The sequence below is a fragment of the Lichenostomus cassidix genome, chromosome 3, assembly GCF_008360975.1.
Source record: "Lichenostomus cassidix isolate B80296 chromosome 3, HeHo_3.0, whole genome shotgun sequence".
Lineage (NCBI taxonomy): Eukaryota > Metazoa > Chordata > Aves > Passeriformes > Meliphagidae > Lichenostomus > Lichenostomus cassidix.
This window is the reverse complement of record NC_139483.1, coordinates 105480124-105507526: the sequence shown is the minus strand read 5'-3', so window position 1 is coordinate 105507526 and position 27403 is coordinate 105480124. Positions and strand designations below refer to the sequence as shown.

At 37.1% G+C, this 27403-nt stretch overlaps 1 protein-coding gene across 2 annotated transcripts in view; it reads left to right on the top strand.

The window, feature by feature from the left end:
- The window catches only part of ATAD2B (ATPase family AAA domain containing 2B), a 75255-nt gene extending 47852 nt beyond the window's left edge, over positions 1 to 27403 (top strand). For both annotated transcript variants that reach the window (XM_085056974.1, XM_085056973.1), the window contains exons 22-28: positions 850 to 1009; positions 4133 to 4255; positions 8523 to 8660; positions 18885 to 19580; positions 21267 to 21394; positions 22557 to 22685; positions 24033 to 27403. In XM_085056974.1, coding sequence (XP_084913100.1) covers positions 850 to 1009; positions 4133 to 4255; positions 8523 to 8660; positions 18885 to 19580; positions 21267 to 21394; positions 22557 to 22685; positions 24033 to 24074 — 1416 coding nt within the window. In that variant the 3' untranslated portion in view covers positions 24075 to 27403. The remainder of the gene's footprint in view (positions 1 to 849; positions 1010 to 4132; positions 4256 to 8522; positions 8661 to 18884; positions 19581 to 21266; positions 21395 to 22556; positions 22686 to 24032) is intronic.

Sequence of the window (27403 nt, the reverse complement as noted above, 5' to 3'; positions counted from 1 at the left end):
CAAAAGGAACAAAATGCAATGCTGTTTTAGAGGCTGCCAGTGCTTTTAATTAATTCTAATCTAAATCACACTGAAACATTAAAGTATATTTTTTTTCCTTGAAGTAAATAACAAATTCATGGACTTTTCGGTGAACTTTGTTGCAGCAGCTGTGCTGATTCATTTGACTATTAAGCCTGAGACCCTTTTGGTATCATTAATTATGTTAAACACTTTTTAATGTGCCCTGGTGGTTGCTGAATCTCCAGTTACTATCTAAGTTCATAGTAAACTGTGGCACAAGGCTTTTTCTTTAGATTGTCCTTCTGTACAGCCAATCTAACATCTGCAGTCAATAAAACCAAACTTTTCTTTGTTTAACAAGTGATTGAACAAACAATTTAAAAGAAGGCATTTAAAAACTGATAATTTGTCTGTTTAGTTGAATGAGAACTTTACCTACAAAGTGAATAAAAAAGAGCTTCTCTGCTTTTTCTTGGGGCTTCAAGTTAGGCTTATGGTTTTTGCCTTTTAGTACATGACAGTGTTACAGCACCATAAAAATCTCTAACTAAATCAGTCTAAAATGAAAAATACATTTACATTAATGTGTATTGCCTCAAAAATACTGTTTAATTAATTTTGAAAGATAAATTGGTGGGCTCCTGAAGAGAAGCAGCTTTGGAAGTCCTATGTTTTTAGCCTGATAAAACTTCAATTTTTAACATAAATTTGCTTAGCATTCAAAATGTTTAGTTAATGTCTTAGAGCTAAGCATGTGGAATGAGCCCAAGTATAAAGATGTGATTGTCAGTGTTCAGTAAGAATTCATATGGTCCTGTGTCATTTTTGTGTGCTCTTTGTTTATAGGTTTCAGATTACCTTGAGGTTATCAAAGAGCCAATGGACCTATCAACAGTAATAACCAAAATTGATAAACACAACTACTTAACAGCCAAGGATTTTCTAACAGACATTGACCTGATCTGCAGCAATGCATTGGAGTACAATCCAGACAAAGATCCTGGAGGTAAGACCCTACTTCTCTTTGGCCTACCTAGACCTGAAAGCCTGGTATTCAATGCTGTATTTTGTTGCTATTCAGTCATTTAGATAAGCTGCATGCTTTGTGATAATTAGGATAAGCAAGTCCAAAGGGTCTGTGCTTTTAGTATTCTGAGGCATGTGGTGCACTGGGGCACATGAAGAGCAGGAAAACTACAGCATTCTAATAAATGTTTTGTAGTTCCTTTTCAAATTTGATAGCTCCTTTTCAGTGAGTAGACTTTGTATATTCAACAAAACCCCACTGTAATTGGGAGAGCTCTGTAGAGAATCCTGCACACAATCTGGCATTGGCCTGCTGTTTTTCCATGTTAGCTTAGACCATGGAGTTCATACACAGAAATTAAAATCTATGTATTTGGGGATAGAAATAAAACAGGATAAATCACCAGGCAAGGAAGTCAGTTGCAGCTGATTAGGAGAGATTAGAGAGTATTGTCTTGACGAAGTGTGATGGGATACTTTCAATTAAAAAGGAATTTGTAGACTAAAGTGCATGTAAAAGCTGTTCACGCTCCAAACTAAGGAAAGAACATCTTGTGTGCTCTTTGCTAAGGCTGCTTTACAGTGCACAGTGCCAAAAGAAGCCTTTCGGCTGGCAGTTTCAAAAGTCATCAATAAAACAACAACAAAGCACCCTTTTAATGTAGAGTTGTATTTAATATATGTGATGCTTGGAGATCAGGGTCCATCTACAAATGTAGTCCACTGTGTTAAAAATTTTTTCATGAAATCTTGTGAAATTGTTTTACTAGGTTAAAACCTGATTTTTCTGTATTTTTTTCTCAAAATTTTGATTTTCTGAGGCATTTACAAGTGTCTCATATGTGAGCTAGATACAGCATAGTCTTGTCAGACTTGTTTCACATTGCCTTTTGAACCCAGTGTTGGTTCATATTTGTAAAAGATTAACTTTTTCTTCAGTTTATGATGCATTATTTTCTTTCAACTAAAAGAAATAATTTATTATTTGTTCCTAATAACACACTTTTGAGGACATGTAATGTGTAGTTGATGTGAACTAATGAAAGCCCTTGATGGGCACTTGGCATTCTGAGTGTATCTGAAGAGCACCTGTTTAGGGATATTTTGATTTTCCTTGCAGTCAGAACTGAGCTGGGAGAAATTGATTTGGCTCTTTCTAGGCTCAGTATTGGATAGGAGGTAATGAAAAATAGTTCTGTCCTCTGCTGTGAACAACAGAGCATGTATTGCTTTTCTGACATGCAGGATTTCTTGGGCTGTTGTGTGAACATACATGAAACAGCACATTATGGCTGTTCAGAGGAAGCATTCCATGCATACAGGTGCATTCATTAACTGAATATTAACCTATAAATGTTCACATTCGTTAAAGCTGGGCATATGTGCTTGCCTCTGCTTCATGCTTGAATTTGTAAAATACTCATACTGTACTTTGCTTCTGTCCTGTTGTTAAGTTGGAAAAGCAATGGGAGGATCAGACTAGCTGAGTTTACCTGCAGTGTGGATTTCAAAAACTGGCTGCTTTGTTTTTTTCTTCCTGGCACTTTGCTATAAAATTTCAGACAAGTTGCAGTTTTCTCCCTCCATTGTTTGACTGGGAAATATGCTTGAAGGAAACATAACCACTGTATGTTGGACATGAGTGTTTGCTGCTTTGGAGCACTGTCTGGGGGGAAGTCTTGCCCAGTACAGGGTTAGAGGAAAGTAGTGGTTCAGTCAAATACCCCAATTTGATTCCTCTTGTTTTGTCTCTCCCCTCCCCTCCCTTCCTCTTTTATGAGGGCTTCTTAAACTTTATTATCTGACCAAAACTTTGAAGTTTAATATCTCAAAATTACATCTGGAACAAGTGCAGTGTGTCTTTTTTGGTGATCATAAAATGTATTGCTTTGGAAATACGTGGGGAGAAACTTCCAACTTGCAGTAGATTTAGTGGGCAGTAGTTTTGCCTAGAGAACGTGTTGGGCTCTTCTGAGCTGGCTACTGGATTGTCTCTTTCACTTAGCAGTTTTTCCAGATGTAAAATTTGCTGTTCCTAGAATTACAAATACTGCAAAATAAATATTTGGTGATATTCTTAATTGTTGTCTTTAAAGATTATTAAAACATTAAATCTGCTAGTTGTATAGTATGTTTTAGACATTAATGTTGATGGTTACTGTTGAAGTACCTCCATCAGCTGGAAAAAGTAATTAAATGTGGATGGATTGACAAATTAAATATGTTTGTACTGAAGTCAAGCAATGAGTGTTGTAGGTTCATTGAAAAGCAATGTCTAGATGTCAATTTTCTCCACATATGGGCTTACTTATTAAGTTATGATTACTTTTCAAATTTCAACAGTGGAGTAATTTCCTTTGTGTGTTGCAAAGGTAAGGGAACTGTTCTGTTTTTTCAAGAGTTGCGTTTAGGTTTCCAGCATGGGCAATTTGTCCTGTTCTGCAAATAGGCCTGAAAATGTAGCATACTTGAGGCTTGTTTCTTGCCAGTTTTTTCTAATGGATTAAAATGAGAAACAGCTATTCAATGTAAGGATAAAATAATGTGTTTTAGCACAGTTTTGATCAGTTGTTAAATAATAATTAAGCAATTATTTCAGGTTGAAGAAAAAAACAGCAGGGAAGGAACGTAAGTGAGGCAGGTCTGCCTTACAGATGCAGATGATGTCCAGTGTGATTTTGCAGGCAGTTTAACTGTGAATGTTTGTAGGGCCCAGTGGGTGAATGAATTCCTGGACAAGTCTCTTGTTGCTTTGAGACTCTTTGCTCTCCATTATAATGTGTATATCTGCCTGTGGAAACTGGCTACACCTGATGGCAAGTTGGTTTAGGTGTGTTCATCATTGACTGTTTGCATTTGTTTATAGATGCCACCATGGATTAAAATAACAATTTATACTTCTGAAAACTCCTGTACTTCTTCAATAGCTGAGTTGTGATTTTTGAGTCTGCTGTGGTATTGATTCATCTGCATTTTTATATATCTGTAATTTTTCCCAGTTACTTTTGTTTGTATGAGTGTTGTAATATACAATACAAACCAACATTGAATTGCTAAGGAATTTTAGAATTGTGATAAAAAAGTGTGCTGTCCTGTTTTCTAGATAAAATAATTAGACATAGAGCATGTACCTTGAAGGACACTGCTCATGCTATCATTGCTGCTGAACTGGATCCAGAATTTAATAAGATGTGTGAAGAAATCAAGGAAGCAAGAAGAAAAAGAGGTATGTTTAACTTCAGTTATCCTAACACAACATATTTAGAGGCCCTCTATAGACAAGTAGGAATGGCCTCATGTTCACAAGCCCTGGACCTTGTGGGGGACTTCAACCACCCCAGTCTGTTTTGAAGGGAGAGCATAGCAGGGCAGGAGCAATTCAGGAGGTTTCTAGAATGTGTAGAGGATGAATTCCTTCTCCAAGTTACACAGGAGCCCCAAAGGAGAGATGCTGTGCTGGATCTTGTTCTCACCAACAGGGAGGGGCTGGTGGGGAATGGGAAGCTCAAGGGCAGCTGGGCTGCAGTGACCATGGAGTGGTGATGTTTGAGATCCTTAGGGCAGCCAGGAGAGTGCACAGCAAAGTTCCAATACCTTGCTTTTCAGGAGAGCAGGCTTCAGCCTGTTCATGGATCTGCTTGGTAGAGTCCCACAGGATAAAGCCCTGGAGGGAAGAGGAGCCCAGGAAAGCTGGTTAGTACTCAAGGATCATCTCCTCCAAACTCAGGAGGGATATTTCCCAACAAAGAGGAAGTTAGGCAAACACACCAGTGTGGATGAACAAGTTGATTCTCGACAAACTTAAACACAGAATGGGGGCCTGCAGAGAGTGGAAACAGAGAAAGGTAACTTGGGAGGAATACAGAGAAACTGAGCAGCCAGAGATCAGGTTAGAAAAGATAAAGCTCTGAGACAACTCAACCTGGCCATGGACAAGGGCAATGAGAAAAGCTTCTGTAGATAAATGGGATAGAATTTACAGATCTCCATAACAAAATTTAAATTTAAGATGAAATACAGAATGCATGTCAGATTTGGACAGTGCAGGTTAAAGGGTGATTGAGCTTGAAAGTCTTCTACTTTCTCCTATCATGTGAGCTGGTCTGATAAGACATCATTGTTCTTTCCAGAAGAAAGATGCATTGCCTGCTTTTACAGACAGTATTATAGACCTGGTGAACAGGTAAATGCTAGGGTTGCTGTATTTACTTCTGATGTGGATGTGGTGGAAGCAGAGTTGTGTTCTGAAAGTGCCTGTAATACAGTATACTAAGAATTATGATAAGGGAGAATGGCATTTAAAGCACTGGATTTTCAGTTCACCCTGGTGTGTGTGCAAGTGTAGTTTTGGAGATAATATATTGTTATTTTTGATTAAGAAACAATCCTTACATCCACATTGAAGGAAGCATGACACTGACAATCCAACAGCCCAGAATTAGGAAATATGGCCCCCTACTGAATTAATGCAGTTGTTTTCAACTTTTAGTCCACAGACGTGCAAGCCTGTGTACAGTTTCTGAAGTGACCTGGGAAAGTTATCAAAAGTCCAAACATATTCCCAGAGAGGAAACAGTTCTGTTTACATGAAAAGACTCTACCTCCATGGAAAATCTTTAAAGTTTTCAAAGTTGAAAAAGGTTGAAAATCACTGAACTATAACATTAGAACAAAATTGCATGCTGATTTAGGGATTATGGATTTCAATAATTCCAGCTTTACCTTGGCAAGTTGTTTCTTGCTTTGCCTCCTGCTTTGGTATAAAGCTCCATTATTTGATTTCTAGGTTGAATTGGCTGGTCTTACCTTTCAGCTGCTGATTCTTGAAATACTTCTGTAGGTAGATTGAAGACCCTTTATTAATAAATGTCTTTGAACTGTGCAAGTATCTATAGGCTTTCTCTTCTTCAGGTTAAAATGGATACAATTCTTTTTATTTTCCTATTCAGTCATGCATGTTTTTGTCTAATTTTGTGCAGGTTTCAAATGTGTGTCTTGAATTGTGGATAAATGAACCAATTGTAATTCCCTGTAGTTGTAAAACAGAGCTAATATAATGCCTTCATTTCTCCTCTATACTTTTCTATTAGAACTATAAGAATATTCACAATTCTGGCTGCAGTGTCATGCTGTGAGCTGTGCTCAGTTAATTATCCAAGTCCCCATGACTGTTAAAGGTTATTGCTTCCGAGGTTAAAATAAATGTTTGTAAGAACTCTTTGTTACAGAGAATGACTCTATGGCTTGTAGTCTTTTCTTGCAAGTTTGCAAGAACTGGAATGCTGCCCTTATTTTTGTGGCAGTGGCCCAGTAATAGATATTTCTGGGGACAAAACCTACAGACTCTGTTGAAAGAAAAGGCAGTGTCTTAAGTCATAATTGAGGCTGATGGTATCATGCAGTGAACTTCTTAAATCAGGAAAAGCAGGTACCAGTGGTGTGAGATGCTGGTTCGTGGGCCTTCAGGTGCAGGCCAGTTGTTTGTGGGAGAAAACAGCTGAGGAATGGGCAGGATTCAAAGTGAATTAAATACACTGGCCTGGAAACCGTTAGAGTGTCACAAGTGGCACCTGCAGGTGGCACTTGAAGATGCTTCTGGACCACACTTGGTGGTTTCAGTGTCAGCTGAGTTCTGCAGTTGGTGCAGCTGTAGAATGTGCAAGGCTAAAATCACTGACTGGGTTAGCAAGGAATGCTAACCAAAGCAAGTCCAAAACACTTGGAATGCACGGAACAAGCTGTGTTGGATTATCTGTTTATGAACAGAGGAAAATACATCAAGCTCTTGAGGTCTGGGGAGGCCTCATGCTGTAAGGCAAGCACAAGGGATTGTCCAGTCCATGGATCAGGAGTCGTGTCAAAGACTCTGGTGGTGCAGAACACGTGGATAATAACATGTCAGAAATGTAGCCTTTGTACTGGTCATTGTAATGGATGGAAGGGATGTGAGTGCTGATCAGCTCTGCCATTATTCCCATTTTCCACTTAAGAATATCCTCAGCAAGAGAGCAGATCAGGACAATCACAGTGCATCTGCTAGTCTAGTCTTTGACACGTACCCCGTTTCAGAGCAGTTCGAGCAAGGGATGAAAAAGGCTAAAAATATCCATATCCATCTTCTTGGCAATTTGGTTAGCAAGGTATTTAGCAATCTTACATAGTTGTAAAATGGAAGGTATTTTTTATGTTGCTTTTTTTTTCCCACAAATTTTCTGGGGTTTTGTGTTGTTTTGGTTCCCCCCCTTTTTGTTTTTGTTGTTGTTGCTGCTGCTGCTGCTGTTGTTTTGGTTTTTGTTTGGTGGTGTTGTTGTGTTTGGTTTTTTTTGTGTTTTTTTTTTTTTCCTACAGATCTGATTTTACTTAGTACTGTGACTGGTCACCAGTCTCAAAAATACTGCAGTGAACAGAAAGATAAATTGTACAATAAAATCAGTATGTAGGAGTCAAACTAGAATTTCTTGTTCCTGTATTACTGAAATGAGGTACTGTTGTTGAAAGATGTTATACCTGAGGACAGCAAGTTTTAAGTTGGTAAATTAAGAACTATAAATCCTAGATTATTGAAATTTGCAACTTCTTGTGGAGACCAGCAAATAAAAAGTTAGAAGTGATAGTTGTTTTGAGTAATGAAATACATTTGATGTTCAGTTTAAAATATTAATAATAGTGCCTAGAAACCTGCACTGTAATTATTAATTGTGAGATGAGAGTTTCTGTGTGAATATTTTAATTTCTGCATCCATTGGTTTTGGAGCTTCTTGTCAGCTCTTGATCACTTAGTTCCCATTCCTATTGAAGACATGGTATGACACTTTGAAGACCATTTTAGTGGATGGATAGGAAATTGTAGATCACAAATATGAAACTTCAGATATTCATTTATGTCTCTAAAATGTGCTTAACCAGTATGAAAGTTTGCCTTTTTAGAATTTAATTAAAAAACCTGTAAAGCAGTAGAAGCTATGAGATGAAGTTATATTACAGAAAGCAAACCTTACTTTTTGTTAAAAGCAGAATTGCATTTTCTTAATTTAAGAGCTCATATTGACTGTGAAATGGATCCATTTTACATAACATAGATCACAGTGACAATACAAGGCTCTTACTCAGATACTCTTTTTGATATGGCATACAATGCCATTATGAATTGCCACTTATTTTAAATCATCTGTTTAAAATAAGGAAAAAATTGAAGTGGTCAGGAAGAATTTACTTGTAGAGGAAATATGGATAGAAGAATCAATCTTTGGGGACCCAAGTGTGAGAAAGTGTGACATTTTTCTAATCCATAAAAGCTGACAGTTTAAGACCATACAACCAATAAATTGTTTTTGTCAGTAGAAACCAAATATTCTTGATTAAAATCTTCTTTTTGACTGTCCAGCTAAACATTAATGGATATATTCCTATTGCAGTTCCAAGTTTTCTCTTTGATTCAGTAGTTTCCTGCAGCTTGGTTTATTTAAATAGGTATGGTTGTCTTTTGCATGCAGGCTTATCAGTACCAGCAGAACAGGTAAATCCTCATGGTTCCACTGTACGGAAAACAGAAGCCAGAGTTGAAGAGGCGTTTCGGAGCAAACAAAAACCCACCATGGCCGTGTGGCCCAACTCTGCAAACAAATGTGCTTGTAAGTATATTGGGTGAAAATTGCACAAAATTGGATGTCCTTTCAATGGCAGACATTTGCAATGTGTCTCTACTGCTGCTTACTGATTATTTCCAGAAGTAATTTTATTCATGAAACACATGGAACTGAGAAATACTCCTTTTATGAATACATAAAATCTCTGCCCAAGAAGTTGTAAAAAAAGCAGGATTTCTGGTTTTGTGATAAAGAATAACTGTTTTTCTAATGCAATATGAGGATTTTTCATTTTTGATTGTAAAAGACTATTTTCAGTGTAAGACAACTCAGATCCAATGAGAAAAACACTTTTAGTAGTTTGATGAGTTTTCAGATTTGTTTACTGTCTGTGGATTAGCGAGTAAATACCTCTACACTGCTTAATACTCTCTCACATGCACTACATTCAGTTCCTACCTTCAATACATTCAATGTCACGCTGAAAGCTAGCAAAGAGATTTCAAATTTAACTGTGTTTTCCTTTATGGCAATGGTTTTCAATAGTAAACGTTACTGGAGTATGTTAAAATACTCTTCCTGGACCCTACTGAATGAATCCAGTTAAATGATCAAAATGTCTAGGATTGTGAGGTGTGATTGGGTGATCAGAGGCACTGCTAATTATTTTCAAGAGGTAAGTTGATTAGAACAGGTAAATACATAACAGATATTTTCATTATAAAGAAAATAAAGACTATGAGAGAAAGTGAGTTTCAAGGATATACTGATAGCTGTGCCTGGCTTTCCTGCTGAAGATATGGAGTCCATTATTAATATATTATTAGTAGCATTATCAATTGTTGCTGGCAAATTGATTGATGGCTAACTGATAGATTGAAACAGACAAATTTTCATTTTGGTCTTTATGCTCTCCTTCATGGTGCTTTTCCTTGATGAGAAATTGTTTTCTAGGCATAGTGATAACTGCCCAGAGATGAACATTGTTTATATATGAATGATAGTGTTGATGTCAAATGGTTTAATTAATTAGAGGTGTATGATTTTATTTCCCGAAGCTGTAATTTCTTCCGTTAAAGGAATTAAAGTCAATCGTACAGAATTATGGCTAGAATAAATTGTTATATAATAAATTGATGATGTGGATCCAAGCTGTTCTTTATTCATTTGGCAGCTCATGCAAAAACAGAGAGTGGAGGGAAGGGATTCCCAATTTATTTTTTTTAATTTCGTGTGAAGTCCAGGATGGAGATTCTCCCTCTGGCTGATGCACAGAGCCCTTTGCTGGCTGTGCATGCTGAGCAGCAGACGGTGGGTTTATAGCCCTCCAAGCTGGACATCCCTTGGGAAGGGGGAGAGCAGCCCAGCTGGTGACTCAGATCCAAAGCAGCTCCAGTACCTTGCTTGCTTTCCCTCTGTTGTGGAGGCAGCAGCAGTTGTTTGAAAACTTGAGCCATCAGCTGTAGGAAATTGCCAGTGTCTCTGTGCAAACAACAAAGTTACTGTTAAGGCACTGATACTGTTGGTATTTTCATGATCTGACTTGGAAGGCAAGAAAATTTGAGGCTTAGTGGTGTTTGGGACTATCATCAAATGAAAATCTGGCTTTTGAGGATGAGTCTGGGAAAGGTAACTAGTCCAGGAGGGATGTGATGCATCTGGTAATCAAGAGAGAGAACCAGGAATTGATGAGCAATCAGAAATCTGCAGAAGGGATTTAAGTAGTACATGGACACTCCTGAAGATTGATGTGGTCAGTTTAGCAGAGACTGGAAATTAGGAAGAGAAATGGGCTTAAAAGGATACTTGGAGGATAGGCTAGAGAAGAGTAAGAGTAGAGCTGAGCCGATTGTGGGGAGCTCAAATAGCAGCAAATGAAACCATGGATTGTGATTGTTTAAATGCTTCAAAGAAGTAAGTTTAGAGAAGGGATTTCTCAAGAGGGGTTATTTTAGAGGGAGAGTGGAATTTTTGTTATGGTCAAGAAATTTTTTTTTTAAGTCTGTAATATATTGCACAGAGTAACAAGAAAAAATAATTAAAATATTTTAATTAAACAGGATAGGACTGTACTTTTCAATTAATAATTCTGAATATATTGCATGTTTTCTGCTGTTTGAACTTGAATTAATTTTTTCCCTTAGAGGAATCTAAGGAAAAAATCACCAATCACAGCATTATTTTCTTGATAAATTATCACTGTTTTTTAGGAGCTTTGTTTTACAGTATTTTAGAAAATAGCTGCAAAAAGGCTAATTCAGATGACAAACCTGAGAACTCTATAAGAAATTATTGTCAAGTATCTTCTCTAAAAACAGAGTGGACTGCAGACAGTGCAGCAGCCTTGCCAAATTTAGGGCCCTGCTCAGAGCTGGTACAGTAGAGAGTAAGAGTTGGATTATTGTGTGTTGGTTTGTTTTTTGAGGTTATATATTTTATATAAAACTTTACTTAATTTTTTAGTTACTTATTGTTTTGTGATTTATTTAATTCTTCTAATGTGTTTTAGGTATTTTGCTAATTTGATTAGACCAGATGAGCTGTTGGAAATGTGGCAGACAAATAGTTTTTCTGTTTGAAGGCATGGTGATACACATTCCTGTGTTACATTTCATCTGCAGCTTCCATTTCCCTTGTTGAAGATACAGCTATGTGGATTGTGTCTCACTGTATAGATGAGTTTTAAACGTATCGCATTATAGGAGTTGCTGAAAATCTATTTGGGGAAGTTCTGCCACAATTTAAAATATTTTCATTATTGACTGTATTTTGAGGAGAGTGCAAGTATTCTGGTGGGAGCTTGGAATGGGACATATGTCAGAATTCTGATAGAAGCAGTTTCATGATTACAGATTCACAAAGCTACAGTGGTTGGAGGGAACCTCTGGAGATCTTCTAGTCTAGCTCCCTTCAGGGCTGGTTGCTCAAGGCTTAGTCCGATTGTGGTTTGACCATCTCCAAGAATGAAGGCTCCATGTCATGCCTCTTGTAGTGCTTGGCCACAAACAAAAATTTCTTTCTCTTAATTTTGAGTGTCTTGTGTTTCAGTCTGTGGCCATTGCCCCTTGTCACTGGGCACTGCTGGGAAGAGTCTCGTTTTGTATATGGAGCTGTGTGGAAAAGGAAACTACCAGCAGTGTGCAGTTTGGTGTGTTTGCTAGATTAAGTTGTTTAGATACATGTCAGCTCAGAAAGCATTAGCATCTCTTTAATCATTGGGATCCTAAATGATAAAACTGTATCCAACTGCTCCATTTTGCCAGTAGATGGGGCATGTTACATACTGTTTTACTGTCTTGCACTTGCTTCCTTTAGTGTTACGTATAAATAAACTCTGCAGGGAATATTTGGCTTTGCATTCTTATCTTTTTTTTGCAGCATTTAATGATAATATATTGTAGTGATAGACTGCAGATTTTATGTTTTCTTCATAGAGAAGACGTCTTTTATGCCATATGATAAATAGCATAGCTGTGAAAATGGCATTTGGAGCAACTAAAGAAAATTTAAATCCTTTGTGTCATGCAAACTATTAAAAACATAAGTTTTATATAAAAGTCATTTTATGAAATATGAAGTAAACACACTGCTAACTTTTTCCAATAATTTAAGTGATTAGTAGTCTCTATAGAAAGAATTGTAGGGAGACCAAGCAAGGATCTAAAGAACTGTTGCACAAAATGTAGTTTCTAAATAAATAGTATTTTTATTTTAGCAGCTTTTTGTGTTGGATTTTTTTTGTTGATTGGTTTTTGGTTAGCTTTTTTGCTGCCTAAATTGCGATTTTTTTTTTTTTCTGTCCAATGAAACATTTTGTTTCTGCTTTATCATTGAAAGGCTTTTGTTTTGTCTGGAGTCCTTTTTTAAAAGATTTGTAGAAAGAAAAGGTCTTTCATTTACAGTCTTTCTCAGAAACCATTTTATTCTCAGTCTTTGTCCGATTTTCATCTGTTTAGTGTCTATTCTTTGACCTCTTTGTTACAGTGGTGTCAGTGATTGCTGTACTTCAGGCTTCTGTGACTGCAGCAATGCCTTATTAAAGGACATGGCAGACCAGATGCCATATGGTTATTATTATTTGAACTCTTTTCTCCCTTTTGGTCTGGTTCTGAGTTTGAATTCTGAAATTGGATATTGGCAAATCAACAGTCATCCAGATGCTAACATGAAATTCCTAGTAGCTGCTGTTTTGTTACTTACTCTAAGTTTGCTACTGCTTTGTTTTGTCCTCCTGCTTTCCAGGTATGACTTGGATTAATTCTCACTTGAGATAGAGACAAGTACTGTTACTTGATGAACACCGTTAAAAAAATATTTTCTGGAATGTGAGGATGTCTTTATTCAGAGCTGGGACAACTGTCTCTTTTTGTTTCTCTGTCATTTTTGTTCTGGGTAGTGTTGGAGTTGGCATTCTGGATGGGAGTAGTTTGATCTCTTGTATCTGATGCTGCCTTCAACAATATGCCTTAAAATAAGGTTGCAAACATTTGAGAAATAATTTTTTTTATGCCTGATTCTGAAGGAAATACCAGTGTAGCTGATGATTCCACGTTCATGAACAGTTCTTTTAAACCCCATGGGCTTTTTAATTCTTGTAATTTGAAATGCAATTTAGTGAATTTGTGGGAGTTCTAATAAATCTTGACTGCCTGTTCTTTTTTGGGATCCCATCAAACTTTTGAACTTGGTGATATCTAGTGACAAAGAAATTTTCTTTCATCACTATTAAATACCTGCCTATTGAATTAATCAAGTGTCTTTTTTCTCTGACAGAAGGCTAAGTGGGTTCTACAATTTACCTGATCAGTGACTTCTTTATATTCTCTTGTTCTCTTCTTTATAACTCAATAATGCAAGATGGCTCAGCCTTCTTAAGGAATTTTCCTTGAAAGCATTATCACCTTTCTTAGAAACAGGGTAAAAAGATCTTATGAAATAGTTTGGAATTTTTTTCCCTGTAAGGGGTATGCACAAGTGATGTAATAAGAACAGTTTTCAGACCAGATAGATCCCTTCCTTCCTACCTTTTGAAAACTGTGGCAATGTTTGCTTTAAATTGTTTGAAGACTTGGTGTTTCTGTCTGCAGAAGTTGTGGATTTTCTTGGGAATATTACCCATTTATTAACTTCAGATTTCTTTGTATTATTTTGTTTGTTTTGATTTTTTAAAAATTGTGCCTCCTTGACAGAAAAAACACCCAGTAGCCATGACTCTTTCTTGTGTTTGTTCATGGCTCTCTTGCAGCAGGAAGGTGTCATTCAGTAGTCCTTAAGAGCCAACTGAAGGTAGCAAGGATGTGTATAGCTGGAATAGTTGTTTTTGTACAGAGCTAATCAGCAGAGGGGAAATGAGCAGATCTGTAGAGGTGGAAAGTCTAAAAATTATCTCCACAGGTGACATTAATCTGATTGTCTCTTCTCTTTTGACTTCATTTTCCTCTTTAATTTTCCAGTGTGACTGTCTTGCCGTGTATTTTACTAACATAATTAGTCTGGTTTCATGTAAATTATATTTTTTTCTTGGTTTCCCTAGAAAATCATACCCATGCTCTCTGTCCATCTCTGCTCCCTTAATAACTTCTGAATCATTTAGCAGAGTTCAGACAGATTTGACAGGAGTTGAGAGCTGAAAGATTAGATTCCTGCAGGTTTTGTGAAAATTGGTAGCTGGATAAATTCACGTGTCTACTGCAGAAAAAGGCGATAGATTGAAAATGGTCCTGCCTGGCCTTGGTAGCTTTGCAGATAAAACATGGGATTGGCCAGGCATGGCATGCACACCTCAAAGGGAGTGTCCTGTGTCCTGCTCAGTTGGGGTGGGAGGAGCAGGAAACACTGGGATAGTTCTGTGAGAAATAGTGGGAAGAGCTTGAGTTGAGAGCATTACTGGGGAGGGTGGAGGAAAGAAGTTGACTGGGGAAGAAAATACAGGGAATGCTGCAGCCAGGATTGGTTTGGTACCCATTTCAGTTCCTCCTTGCAAAACTTGACTCTTGCTTGTTGAGTAGAAATGCCCAGGTTCTTCAAGCATTTGTTTACAAAACATAAGCTGCTATGTTAGCTGATAAAGGTCATAAATATGTGAAGTTGTTGCATGCAGTTCCTTTCATGTATTTGTCAGGTGTGTGCCTTGAGTGCCCTCCATCTAGGTGAAGAAAATGGCAGTTTTTAGGGATTAGTTCCACAGTCACTTTAAGCTGGTCAAACTGCAGGTCACTACTAAAGAGGCTGTCTTGCCTTGTCATTGGTGGCATATTCCCACCGTGTTTGCTCTGCCAGCACTGTCATTCATGAGTTGGAAAGCTGAACCAAAGATGCTGAGAGCTAACCCAGGAAAAATCCCAACAACCTAATGTTTCAGATGGATTTAGTTCCCTTATCTGTTTTACTGCAGGAACAGTAGTGCAGGCACAAATGAGGCAGTGGAAATACTATAGCTGGCTTTGGAGGGAGAAATGGCTTTGTTAGTGGAAGCTGGCACCTCACTTTGCTTTTTAAGCCATTGTGGAGCTGTGATCTGTTCTTCCTTGCTGCTTATCTCTGACTGCAGTTTGGGACTTAGTGAGTAGAAACTCCAGAGACTTTCAAGTGGACTATTTAGTGCCTCTTGCTAAGGAATGTGGAGCTACTGGAAGCAGCTAAATTACTGTGGCAGGTACATAGATATCCTGGATGCTGTATAAGAGAGTGTAAGTTGCTGTTTTTAAGTGCTTTCTCAAGGCTTTGAGTTACTTTACACACAAGACATCAGAAAGGAGTTGAGGGTTCTGATCATTGAAGAAAAACTTAAAACATGTGAATTGCTTTAAGTGGTTCTTGATACTGCAGACTGAAAATCTAGATCCGTGGTGATCTTGCTTGCTGTGAGAATCTTCTTTGGATTTTAATCCCCAGGAATTCTTCATGAAATAAAGTAACAGCAGAGAATTTACAGTTTGATGGATGTCAGTTTTATCATTTGGTGACAGAGGATTCACATTCTCTGATGGGTTTTAAGCCATGTGGAAACATGGAAGGGTCTTTTCTGCAGCATAAAGTGAACTTGTTAGCCTTGAATACTGTGCTGCACTCACTTCACTGTAGTAGTCAAACTACAGAAATTTCAAGAGAAACCTCTGCTTTGCTGCATCTTATTAGGGTTCTTCCACATTAAGGGAAGCAGATTTGCTTGTTACTAATTGATGGTCTTTTAATCATCTAATGATGTCTGCTTTCTTTTCCAACTGTTAACTTTATTTCTCTGTAGTTACAGTTCTGTCACTGTACTGCTGGATTTGGGGCACAGCAGCAGTGCATACCTCAACTCTGAAGCTTCTGTACCATTCACCCATCTTTTTGAGATGTCATTTCCTGAGACCCTATTAAACAGAAAGGTCATGGTTAGGTTGTGCAGAAATGCTTCAGCAAAGTGGGAAGGAGTTGAATTTTTTGGTTCAAATAGTTCAGTGTTTTGGGGTTTGGTTTCTTGGTTTTTTTTAGGGGTTTTTTTTACTATCACTGTTCTTTAATAGCCAAAAACTGTACTCTGCTCAGGGTTGATTCTTACTGCACCAGATAATGTTGTCATTACTTAGTGTATCTGACTAGAGACTCTCCAAGCAACACCTGTCAGAGACAAGAATTCAGAATGTTGGAAAGTCTGCTACAGGTTTCATTTACTTAACTTCATCTAGAGGACTAGTCCTGAAGTAAGGACAGTACAGAATTTCTTTCTAATCATGCCTAGGAGTGCTGTCTGCCTTGTTTATGGGTCTTTCAGATTGCTCTGAAGTTGTCTTAACATAGGAATGGAAGAATTGAGAAACTTCACCTACTGCTTAACGAAATGTAAATTTGTATTCAGTGATTAATTGCATTGTGTTACATAGCAGTTAAAACATGCTGACTGCATAGACTGTGCATCTTAGGAAAAAAGAGCAGGGGAAGTTTTGTTTTGATACCAACTTCATGTGAACCCGAGTGAAATGTTAGTGTGACTTGTGGTCAGACAGATATTTATTGTCATTAAAAATGCCTAGTAGTGATTTACAAAAAAGCAAACCAGAGAGAAGCTAGAACTGAAATGAGGATCCCTTTGGCAAATCTGTAGAGGTTATATGAAGATTATAGAGTGAATAGTTGGCCAATTTAGAAGGCAAGTGAATGTGTTCATGTGTGAATAATTGGTATTATAATAGTTTGAGTTAGAGAAGCTCAGTTCTATAAAGTGGGATTCTTCTGACAATAGCATTTCCACTGCCTCTGGCACAAATACTGCCAAAAGACTGAGTATCAATGGGGAGTTTTCTGATAAGTAGTTTTAAAAGGAGTAATTGAAAAGGTGTTAAGGTGTTAAGTTGCAATTGTATGTACTTTGTTCATTTTTTAAACAAAGTTCACTCAGAGTTTTCCTTCTGTAAATAGCTGTCCCATTCTGTTACCTACAGGAAGCTGATGGTATGTCATGAATCATACTGACTAGAAAATAAAAAGTCCACCATTAAAATATTTGAAGTACAATTCCCTGATATAAAAAATGTCAAATACAGTTGACAATATATCTGATATATCTATCTGAATTGCTGCAAAGTCAGCCTAAGAAGCCAAAAATCAGTGTATGTTTAACAATTACAACTTATTTATTCATACATTTAGGACATTCTAGATTTTCTTTAAAAGACTTTGACTCTCCTTCTGTGTTTTATTTACCCATCTTTGGAGTTGCACTGAGACTCAACCCATTGCCTAATAGAGGATTTAGAGGATTTTTTTTTTTCTCTGTAAGTTTACATTTCCCTGTTCAGTTTTGGATTTGCTGCTTCAGTGATTAATGAAAATCTCTTTCACAATCTAGTGGAAAAAAATACATGAACTCCTGAAAAGTTGTGTGAATAGGTTGTAGTTTGTCATCAATAAAACAGTGACACTGACTATAGAAGTCACTATCAAATCTTGAATATAGCTGGAGAAAGGGGATTTTTTTTTTCCCACTCAAATCTTGCAGTTCTCCATAAGGATTATTTGTAACAATAAATACACATTCCAAGTGAGACTGTTTTTATTGCAGTGTCATTATATCTTTAGATAGCTTTAGAGATAAAAGGTTAAGATTTATTCCTAATGTAGTGGTTAAACTACCTACTTACATACAGCACTCACAGTGAGAGGTTCTGAAGTACAACTGTGCTTCTCTGAGTGTCTGTGAATTAATTCTCAACACTTGTACCTGCACAGTGCTTGCACCTTCAAAGGAAGATCTTTGTTACTCAGTGTGGGGTTGACACAGGTGTAGGACTTAATACCCCATAAATCAAAGCAACTTACAAATACTAAGGACATCATGGGGGTGCTCAGCATAAGAGCTCATTTTGAAATGGAAGAAAATTTGTCAGTCTCTGGTAACTTGTGATTTTCATTTATTGTCACATGGCCACAACTTCAGCAGTTTTGCAAAATGAGAGCAGTCTTCATCATTGCTTGAATTTGCACATAGAAGCTTCAGTTTTTCCCAGTGTCTTCCTTGGTCTTCTGAGCTGTGTGTAGTTAGTGTTCTTGAAAAGGATGTTGACAATAGCATTAGGTTTGAATGGTCTTCCTTCTGCATTTGCTCATCAAATTGCAAATGTGCCCAAAGCCTTTGGATTGGTACATGTTAGTTGTATTTCACTGTAGGTAGGTTAATAAAATAAAATGCCCTTTCTGAAAGATAGTTTATTATGTAATTTTTCAAAGGCACGGAAAATAGAACTAAGAAATAAGAAAATGAAAAAGTAAGGATGCAGAAATAATGAAAAAATGATCACATGCCTATGTTGCTTCAAGTTCAGCAGCACAATACAGCTCTCACAGCTGACCCTGGTTGGATAAGAGGTTTCCTTGTGTCCCTTGCAACCTGCATTTTTCTATGAATCCATGGATTGCACTTTCATTTCTTTTATTGTATAATCATTTGAAATCACTGAGGGTCTAAGAAGGGAAAATGAGAATAACTGTCTTTAGGGTCTGCATTACCCAAATGAGAATGGGTAATTGCTTAGCTACATTATTGCTTAGCTATTTTAAGTAGGAATTTCTTGTTTCCATAGTTAGGAATTGAGTGTATGACTGTCCCCTCCTTATACTTCTAAAAGTCCTTGTTACCTCTAAATTGCTCACATTGAAATCAACAGACAGCTTATTTTTCCTTCAAGTGTGAAGATATTTGATTGCCTCACACAGCAGCATTTTCTGATATCCTGGTCTCTTTACTGAGGGGTACCTGTGCATCTAAAAATGTTTGTTTGTTTTCAGTTCGAATACGGAGAAAATCGAGACGGCGCTCACAGTGGGGCAAAGGCATTATTAAGAAGAGGAAAGTCAATAATTTAAAGAAAGATGAAGATGAGGCAAAGTTTGCTGACGATGAAAATCACGGTGAGGACAGTAAATTGCTGGAAAACGGAGAGCTAGAGATCAGCACTGACTGCATTGAGGAGAATGGAGAGGAAACAGGAGACCTCTCTATGACAAATGATGAATCCTCTTGTGATATTATGGATATAGATGCAGAGCAGAGGCTTAACAATGGGACATCAGGAAAGGAAAACAATTTTGCATCCACAGAAGAAGAGAGCTCAAATGAATCCCTGTTAATAACTGACAGCATTACCCTGGGTGCTGAAAAGGAATTAAGGAAGGATGCTGTGTTGAAAGGGGACTGTGTGAATGGAGAGACATCTGTACACAGCTCCAAAGGTATACCTGGTCCAGCCTGCCATAATGGTAAAGTGGAATCACTTGATGCTGTTTCATCCTGTGACAACACCGATGGGTCTAGTAACAGGCAAAAATCTTTATCTGAAGATCAGCTAAAGGAGAAAATGGAAGCTTCCAGTGAAAGTCAAGGAACTGATCTGGTGAAAGCTGAGTTACCACATTGCAGCAATAATGAGAAAACACTACAGAGCACAGACATTGAAACTAAAGATGCTGAAGCAGATAAAGAAGGTATAACTTGTTTTCAATGTTTCTGTCTTTATCTCAGTGTTCAAGTTAATACATGTATTTTTCACTACTTGGGAATATCTCACTTGTAATATCTTACGTTACAATTATTATTATGTATTATATAATACATATATATATTTTATATAATATTATATATATTTTACTAATTGCTGACTGTTTATTTGAGACTCTTAGTATGCTTACAGCATTAAATTCTACATAGAAAAACTAGAAGTGCACTTTTGAATTCCTATATTTTTATCTTCGGCAAGTAAGTGTATCTCCATACTAACACTGCTCTTTTATGTTTGTCAGCTTTGTGGGAAGTGCTGTAAATACTGAGATAACGTTAAACCAAAAATTTTATATTCAAAAATATTATAAATAGAGATTAATATAATACATGTTTTCGTCTATATACTTTATCTGATTTATATTTTGATCTACATGATGGATTTTGACTTGTTTTGTTAGAGAATATGATAAAAGTATCATTGACATTGGATAAAAAAGCATAGAAATACAGAATATATTCTTTTAAAAACTGGCTCGTAGCAAAAGTTGAAGCAGTTTAACTCATAGCAAAAGCCAGATAAACTTGTTTATCTGTTGGAGAAGGTATCTAGCTTTGGAGTCACAGTGAACACAATAACAGTACAGGAAAAAGATAAGAGAAGGAGAAGGAAAATCCTGGTGGTGTATAAAAGAAGGGGCCATGTCCTTTGAAGACAAGAGAGAGAGTTTCCTCCGGGAACAGAAATAGAAGCCTTATGCATGATTGCCTTTTTAATGAGCTTTTCAGAATTATCTAAAAGAATGAAATCTTTACTTCAAAAGTTAGTGCTGAGATTTACAAAGTAAATGAGCTTTAATGAGAGATCTGAGTTATGAGAAGATTACTGTATACATGTTGGCTGTGTTTGTACATACATATTTTCTCTAAGGGTAAGGAGAATAGTACAAGGAAGGTCCTAGGAATATCACAAGAAGAGCGTGATGTGTTAAGAGCCTTTACATTTCTGAATTTGGTAGGTGAGTTGTGTATACTTCAGGATGGTTATAATAGCAGGGGTCCTCAGAAGAAAAGGCATTTTAAATAGCTGAGGAGAAAAATAGCGAAGTAAGGTAGGGAGAGAATCAGGAGATATGAAAATATTTTGTTCTTTGCAACAGGATTGGACAATAGCTTGAATACAAAGGTGGAAAAAGCCAGAAATGTGTAACAAAAGCACGAGGTTTTGGGAGTAGAGCAGATGTTGCAATACTGTGGTAATGAAGGCATGGGATGCTTTAGAGAGAAAAATGAAGATTTGTTTCACTTAAGCAGGAAGAATTTCAGCCTTTGCTTAGTATCTGATCTTGTCTTAGAAGCTATTTAATTTGTTGTTGTTGTTGAATAGAAAGACACAATGAGAAAACTCTTAGTGGAATTCAGTTTTCATTCAAAGTTGGTGCTTCGGAATTGGGTTTTAAAGATTACGAGTTTAGGGTGTGTTTTCTGAACCGTGGGTTTGTGCACCTGTAAACATTCAGAATTTGGCAAAGCTGATGAATAATGTGCACTGCTACAATCTTGCTTGATTCAAAACAGCCCAACAAACTAAACAAGCAAAATCAAGCTGAAGTGAAGAAATAAGCTGTATTTTCTGAGACTGACAATCCTGATAATTGTTTTTCAAATTACAGGTATATTCAAAAGCAAGAAAACACGAAAAGTCACCGTGGAGCAGTCAAAGCCCACGAGTTTGGAGCAGGTTCCAGAGGAACCCTCAGATCCCTTACCTTCTGTAGTTGTTGACCATGACAGACTAAAGGTAACAAAACTGAAGAAATAAATTGAGCTGTTAATAGACTCCATGAAAAATGCTTCTTTTCTGTGTTCTGAAGCAACATGTCCTTTATTTTTGACTGCAAACAAGTATTATGATGGCAGTGACTTTTGGAAATGATTTCTCAATCAGTGTTTTTTGGATGAAAAGTTAATAAAACTACTGAATCCCTACTGTCCCATTATTGCTACCCTTATAATCCAGTAATGACACAGCAGTCCACTGTTTTAATTGCCATTTTTGCAGGTACTCATATGTGTTAATTTGCTGTGCCAGGTACCAAGAAACTGCTGGGTGCCTGGTAATTGGGAGTTAACATTATCTTTTGCCTTCCTTTGTGGGTATACTTGGTGGAGAAAACTGAGTGGATTGGAAAGCAAATGGGAATTTGTGTTGCTGTTTTGGCATCGTAGACTGTTAGTTAATTTGCTTTCAGTTTTGCCCCATTTTAAGCAAAGTTGCAATAAAATTTGTTGTCTTCTATTGTAAAAAGTAGCTTGACCTACTGTGACCTGTGAAATTTAGATCCCATTTTCTGTGGAGTACTGATGATAATCTCTTTGGAAATCATAGAATTGTTATAACAGGAGAGAAAACAATCCTAAACTTCACTCTTTGCTGCTATGTAAAATACTTTCACCTTTTGTTTATGAGAAATTTTACATGTCTTATGTTCTCCTTCTGCCCCCTTCTCTTTTTTGTACCATATGTCAACATTTGTGGAATTCTAGATGTGTCTTCATGTGATGGTACTTTTTTTTCCCTGCCAGTGTAAGTTCTTGAAAATGTCTGCCTTAGCCATCAAAGCAGTTTTTAGGGGTTGCTTTGTTACAGTTACTGACGAAGATGAAATAGGATGAAGCAGCATTCCAAAAGAACAAACATTGCCTGAGCTATACTGAGGAAAGAAAATCTTAAGACAAGAATAAAAGTGTGGGTATGAGTGGAAAAGTGAAAAGAGGCATTGAGTCCTCTTTGTGTCCGTGTGGAACCAATGGCCTTTCTGATAGCCAGGTGTGGTTCATTTCATTTGTATGATCCCTTCAAAGGAGGTCTTCAGCAAGACTGCATTTCTGATTTGTCCTTATAAAAAATTAAAAACTGACTATAAAAACCCTCTTAACTTCACCTCTTGTTGTTCCAACAGAAACTGCTTGATTTGGTGGTTAAGAAAAGTGACAACCTGACTGTTGACCAACTTGAGAGATTGTATTCACTCCTCAGTCAATGCATCTACAGACATCGTAGAGACTATGACAAATCACAACTTATAGAGGTGATGTTGTACAGCTTCTTTTATTCTTTATCTGAATATTGTGAGATAAATCTTTTCAAGAACTGTTAATCTGTCAATTTATTGTTCTAGTAGCAGGGAGAACCTTTAAAAAAAAGAAAAAAAAGTTTAGTGCAGTAACTTAGAAACTGGAGGCTGTTTCTAATAATGCATTCTCAGAAGGGGATTAAGAATTTAACCGAAAAGAAGGGAGGAAAAAGGAGAGAGAATACAGCAGCATGAAAAGCACATTCTAGCAGAGTGAAATGGAGTAGAAGCAGTGTCCACATTTGTGGCACAACTAGCAGTGGTTGTAAAGTGATTTCACAGACACCCTGACCTGGCTTTGCTGCAGTTGCCCCTAATTGTGTTGGTGTAACTTGGCCAAAAACCAATTACCCACCTCTGCTCCATGCTTTTTGCTGATTCTGACTTTCATGCAAGGCTTTAGAAGCATGAACGCTTTCTAGATCAGTAAGTACAGCTGTGGGAAGATCAGTGTTGCCTGGTGGAAGCCAGATGTCTGCCCTGCCATTGTCCTTTGTCACTGAAATGTCCCTCCAAGGCCTCCTGTGCATCAACAGCAAGTTGGTCATTTCACCATTGGCACAGGCTGATCCCAGCTCTGGATGTGCATTCCCTCCATCACCACTGTTCTGACTACAGAGGGGTTTGGATCAGCTTGCTGATTCAACTGATAACCAGCCTGCTGAGAAAAGGACAACAATTGCTGCTTTCCAGTTGGATCACTGAGCTCTAAATATTTTTCTCCATGAATAATTTACAACAAAACCTGGAAAAGCCATAGTGAGGGGTTTTGTTGAGTTCCTGCGGTATATATTTCAAACCATTTTCATGCTATTCCTCTGCCATCTTCACCTAAAAATATGTTGAAAGTCTGTGCAAGATGTTAGGTAGATTAAAAAGGCATTTGTTCAACAGGAGTTTGTAGAGACTGATGTTTACTTTGATTGTCCAAACTGTGCAGAGATTACAGCTGGGTCACCAACAGCATAAGTATGCAGTAAGACTTGAATTCATGCAGTGTGCCACTGCAATGCTTTCCTGGTATATATTGAGCACATTAATTATGTAAGTGACCCTAATAAGCCTTACTTTTCTCATGGACTGTCATAGTACTATGAGTACTTTTCTGCATTAATACTTCTTTAATGAGTTCCTTCTTTTATCATATTTTGCTAGCAGATAGCCGCTAATAAACAGAAATGTCTATTTTCATATATTTATTTGCTCAGTTTTAAAAAAATAACAGTAAGTACTACTTCATAAAGTAACTCTATTTCTGTCTCTGCTTGTTTATGAATAGCTAATGGTCTGTGTCTCTTGCAGGAGATGGAAAGAACAGTTCATGTGTTTGAAACATTCCTGTGAACTCGTCAAGATGGGTGGGTTTATCCTCTCAAACTGCTCATGGGAGAGCAGTCCTCTGAGCCATTCAGTTTCCATTTGCACCAAGTATGTGCAGAGCCTTGGTCTTAAGTGCTCTCTCTTTTTGTTTCTGTTGAATTTGGTGCTATTGTCTCAGGTACCTGAAACCAACCAGCCTACAAGAACCAAACGGAACTTCATATAGTTGTATCTGATATAAATAAAGAATACAATGCCACAGCTTGGAGATTTTTGGTGCTACAGAAACTGTTCTCATTCCTGCTCTTGTTCACTCTACATGCATTATCTTTGGGGAAACTTCAGGCAAAGTGAAGACCAACACATACAAGAGGACTGGAAAGAGCAGATCTAAGTTGAATATTTTTAAACAGGCAATCTTTTTTTATTTTTTTTTTCCAATTTTTCTCTTCTCTGGGGTTATGGACAAAAAAAATCTGTCCTAAAGAAGGCAGTGATGCATTGTGGTAGGAATCTTGAGTAACTGGATGTACAGTAATTTGAAGATGAGGCTCTCTAGAACTGCCTTTAATGTGCCTTTTAGTCAATTGAGAAAGATAAGGCTAAGCAATTTGTTTGGATTATAGCAAATGGCAATGTTAGAAAGCTGTCTGCAGAATGAAGATCTCCAAAAGGACGAATTGTATTCTCTTCATTGGATGGCAACCAGTATTATGGTTCTATAATGCCTGTCTTACTCTACAGAACTAAACTAAGACACACTGAAAAAGCCACATACTTTACCAAAATGGTGAAATTCCTTTTTCATTGGTATATATTTTGTTTTAGAAACAAGTTACACAGTGAAACTCTTCTGTATTGCTAAAAATGAAGCATTTTCCCACCATCTCCTTGTTTTCCAGTGTGAGTTCTCTAAGGAAAGCGAGGTTAATACTGGCAGGTTTCATTGGGAAGGTCTGTGTTTGTAATATAACTTGGACTGTGCAGTGCAGGAAAGAAGACACTATAGTTGGTCAGAGTCCTGGAGCCCAACCTCAGTTGAAAATAAAACTTCTCTTAGGTTTCACAAGTCGTTCTGTGCAAAGCATTGTTACTGTTGGGAGGATTGGAGGAGAGCCTTTTGAATCCATCTGTTCTATGAGTTCTTTGGGTCTGAATTGTGTAGTTCAACACCTTTCCTTTCTGGCAACTGGAGAGAACAGTCTAGGCAGTTTTTATATTTCATCACAAGCTCGGTATTAGAACATTACCTGGGCTGGTTTATTTCACACCCACGTGGAAAGTGTTCTAGAGCAGTTGGCTGGTGTTCCCATCGTGAACCATTCGTTGTGACTGTCCCTATGTAGCTGCAGAAATGTCTGTCAGAAATATGCAACGCAGTGTGATTAGTTTTTAATGAGAGAAAACAGACTACTGCAGAGATACTGAGCTACCTCAGCTTTTTGTATTTTAGTTACCAACAGTGTTTATGGAGGACTGTAATCACGCTGCTCCCGTGTACAAACCCAGGCTTAGGGACTTGTCTCCACCTCTATGGCTCATCCCAGGGTAGTGCTGCAGAGAGAGCAAACGTGGCCCTTGGGCTACTGCAGTAATCCAAAGTGCTTTGTTCATTATGGTTAAGCATCAGTCTATCTCAGATCTTTTTCTTCCCCCAATGCCACTGTTTTTCTTCATAGGTAATGGCAGAAAAAGGTTTTAAGCATTCATGTACATCTAGTTACACCTAAATGCAACCCATGCATTTTTAGCTGTATTTTTTAGGTGGGAAAGTGCGATTAAAAACAACAAAAACAAGCAGAAAACACATTTTAAATGAGATTCTTTGATCTCAGATTTGATTATGGGATTTTTTTCCATGTTTCATTTAGTATTTATTAGCATCATACCTGTTTGAGATATTTATGTGTCTGGTACATTAACAGCATTTTGTATTTTGATGGAAATTGTTACAAACTTTAAGATTTGATTAAATGAAATGTAGCAGATTTTTTGTAGCAAGTTTCTGATAAAAGGGTTTTTTGCAAGTCTCAGGTTCTTGCTGCAGAATTTTTTAAAAATATTTATTCCAGTTTCACTTACTCAAAGAAGTTTTTGTTCAAGTAACAGCAGCACTTGTGGAAGATAAAACTGCATTCATTTTTAAGAAGATAATAAATTTATATAAACTAAAACCGTTGAGAATTTTAGTCACCAGTGAGTGTAAAAAGCAAGTTAAAGCTAATGCCTAGCATTAAAAATGGTTCTAAAAGGTCAGGTTTCTAAAGGAAAATTTCTACTGTCAGTTGTTGATTGGGAAAAATCATTAAGAGGCAACTTTACTAAATGAGGAGCTGCCATGTTGTTTTAGAGAAACGTAGCTAATACCAGATGTTCTAGTGGACAGCTTACCTAAAATGATATACTCGCCTTCTTAGCCCAAATAACCACACTTGAGTTTTTGTTTTCCTTTACAGATGTCTGGTGGTTTTAGAGTTAAAACAGCTGTTAATCTGTCCATGTGGTCTAAACTTGTTTACTCTTTGTATGTTTTTAATTTTTTTTGCCACATAGCACTGGCAAGAGTTTGTACAAATTGACCTCTCTTCCTTGTTTCTTGTTGTGAAAATTGCAAATAAACTCCTTTGTGAGTCCTTGTGCTGGGCTCGATGGGATGTGGCCAGCCAGGAGGAAGGAGGATTCCCTGGGAATGGGTGTCTTGGGATGATAGAGTTGCTCTTGGGTGAAGTTGATGGCTATGGAGTTAATTGTATTTGCAAGCTTGAATCTCACCTGTGATTATTTTTTTTTTGTTTTGTTTTGTGTCCTCTGTGTTGTTACTTGATTTCCTCATATGCCAATGTATTTATAGGATTACTGGGTTTTGTAATATCTTGTCTTCCTTTTTTTTTTGTTGGTTTTTTTTTTTTTTTTTGTTTTGATTAAGTTGGTGGGTCAGCGCTGGTTTTACCTTCAGTCTCCTGAAGGTCAGGTCCTGCAGCTGATAAGTCTTTTATTTTGTTTTTTGTTTTATTTTGTAATCACAACATAAGCTTGAATTTGGGCTTGTACTTGCATCTTTTGTATCTTGTACATTGGGTTATTTAGACATTGGGGCGTCCTGTTTGGTTCCATTAACGTGTGTCTACTTTGTGGATTAAGTAGACTTCCTTCATCAGCTATGGTATATTTTGGATTCTATAGTTTTATTCAGAATTGTGTTTAAATTGATGTTTTGCATTTTGACTTCATTTTACGTTAGTTTGAAGTAAGTTATTTAATTTTTTTTGAACTTCTGGAAATTTTGAACATTTTACTGTAATTTGTAATATAACTGCTGTGAAATACTTGAATAAAGATGACAAGAAAACACA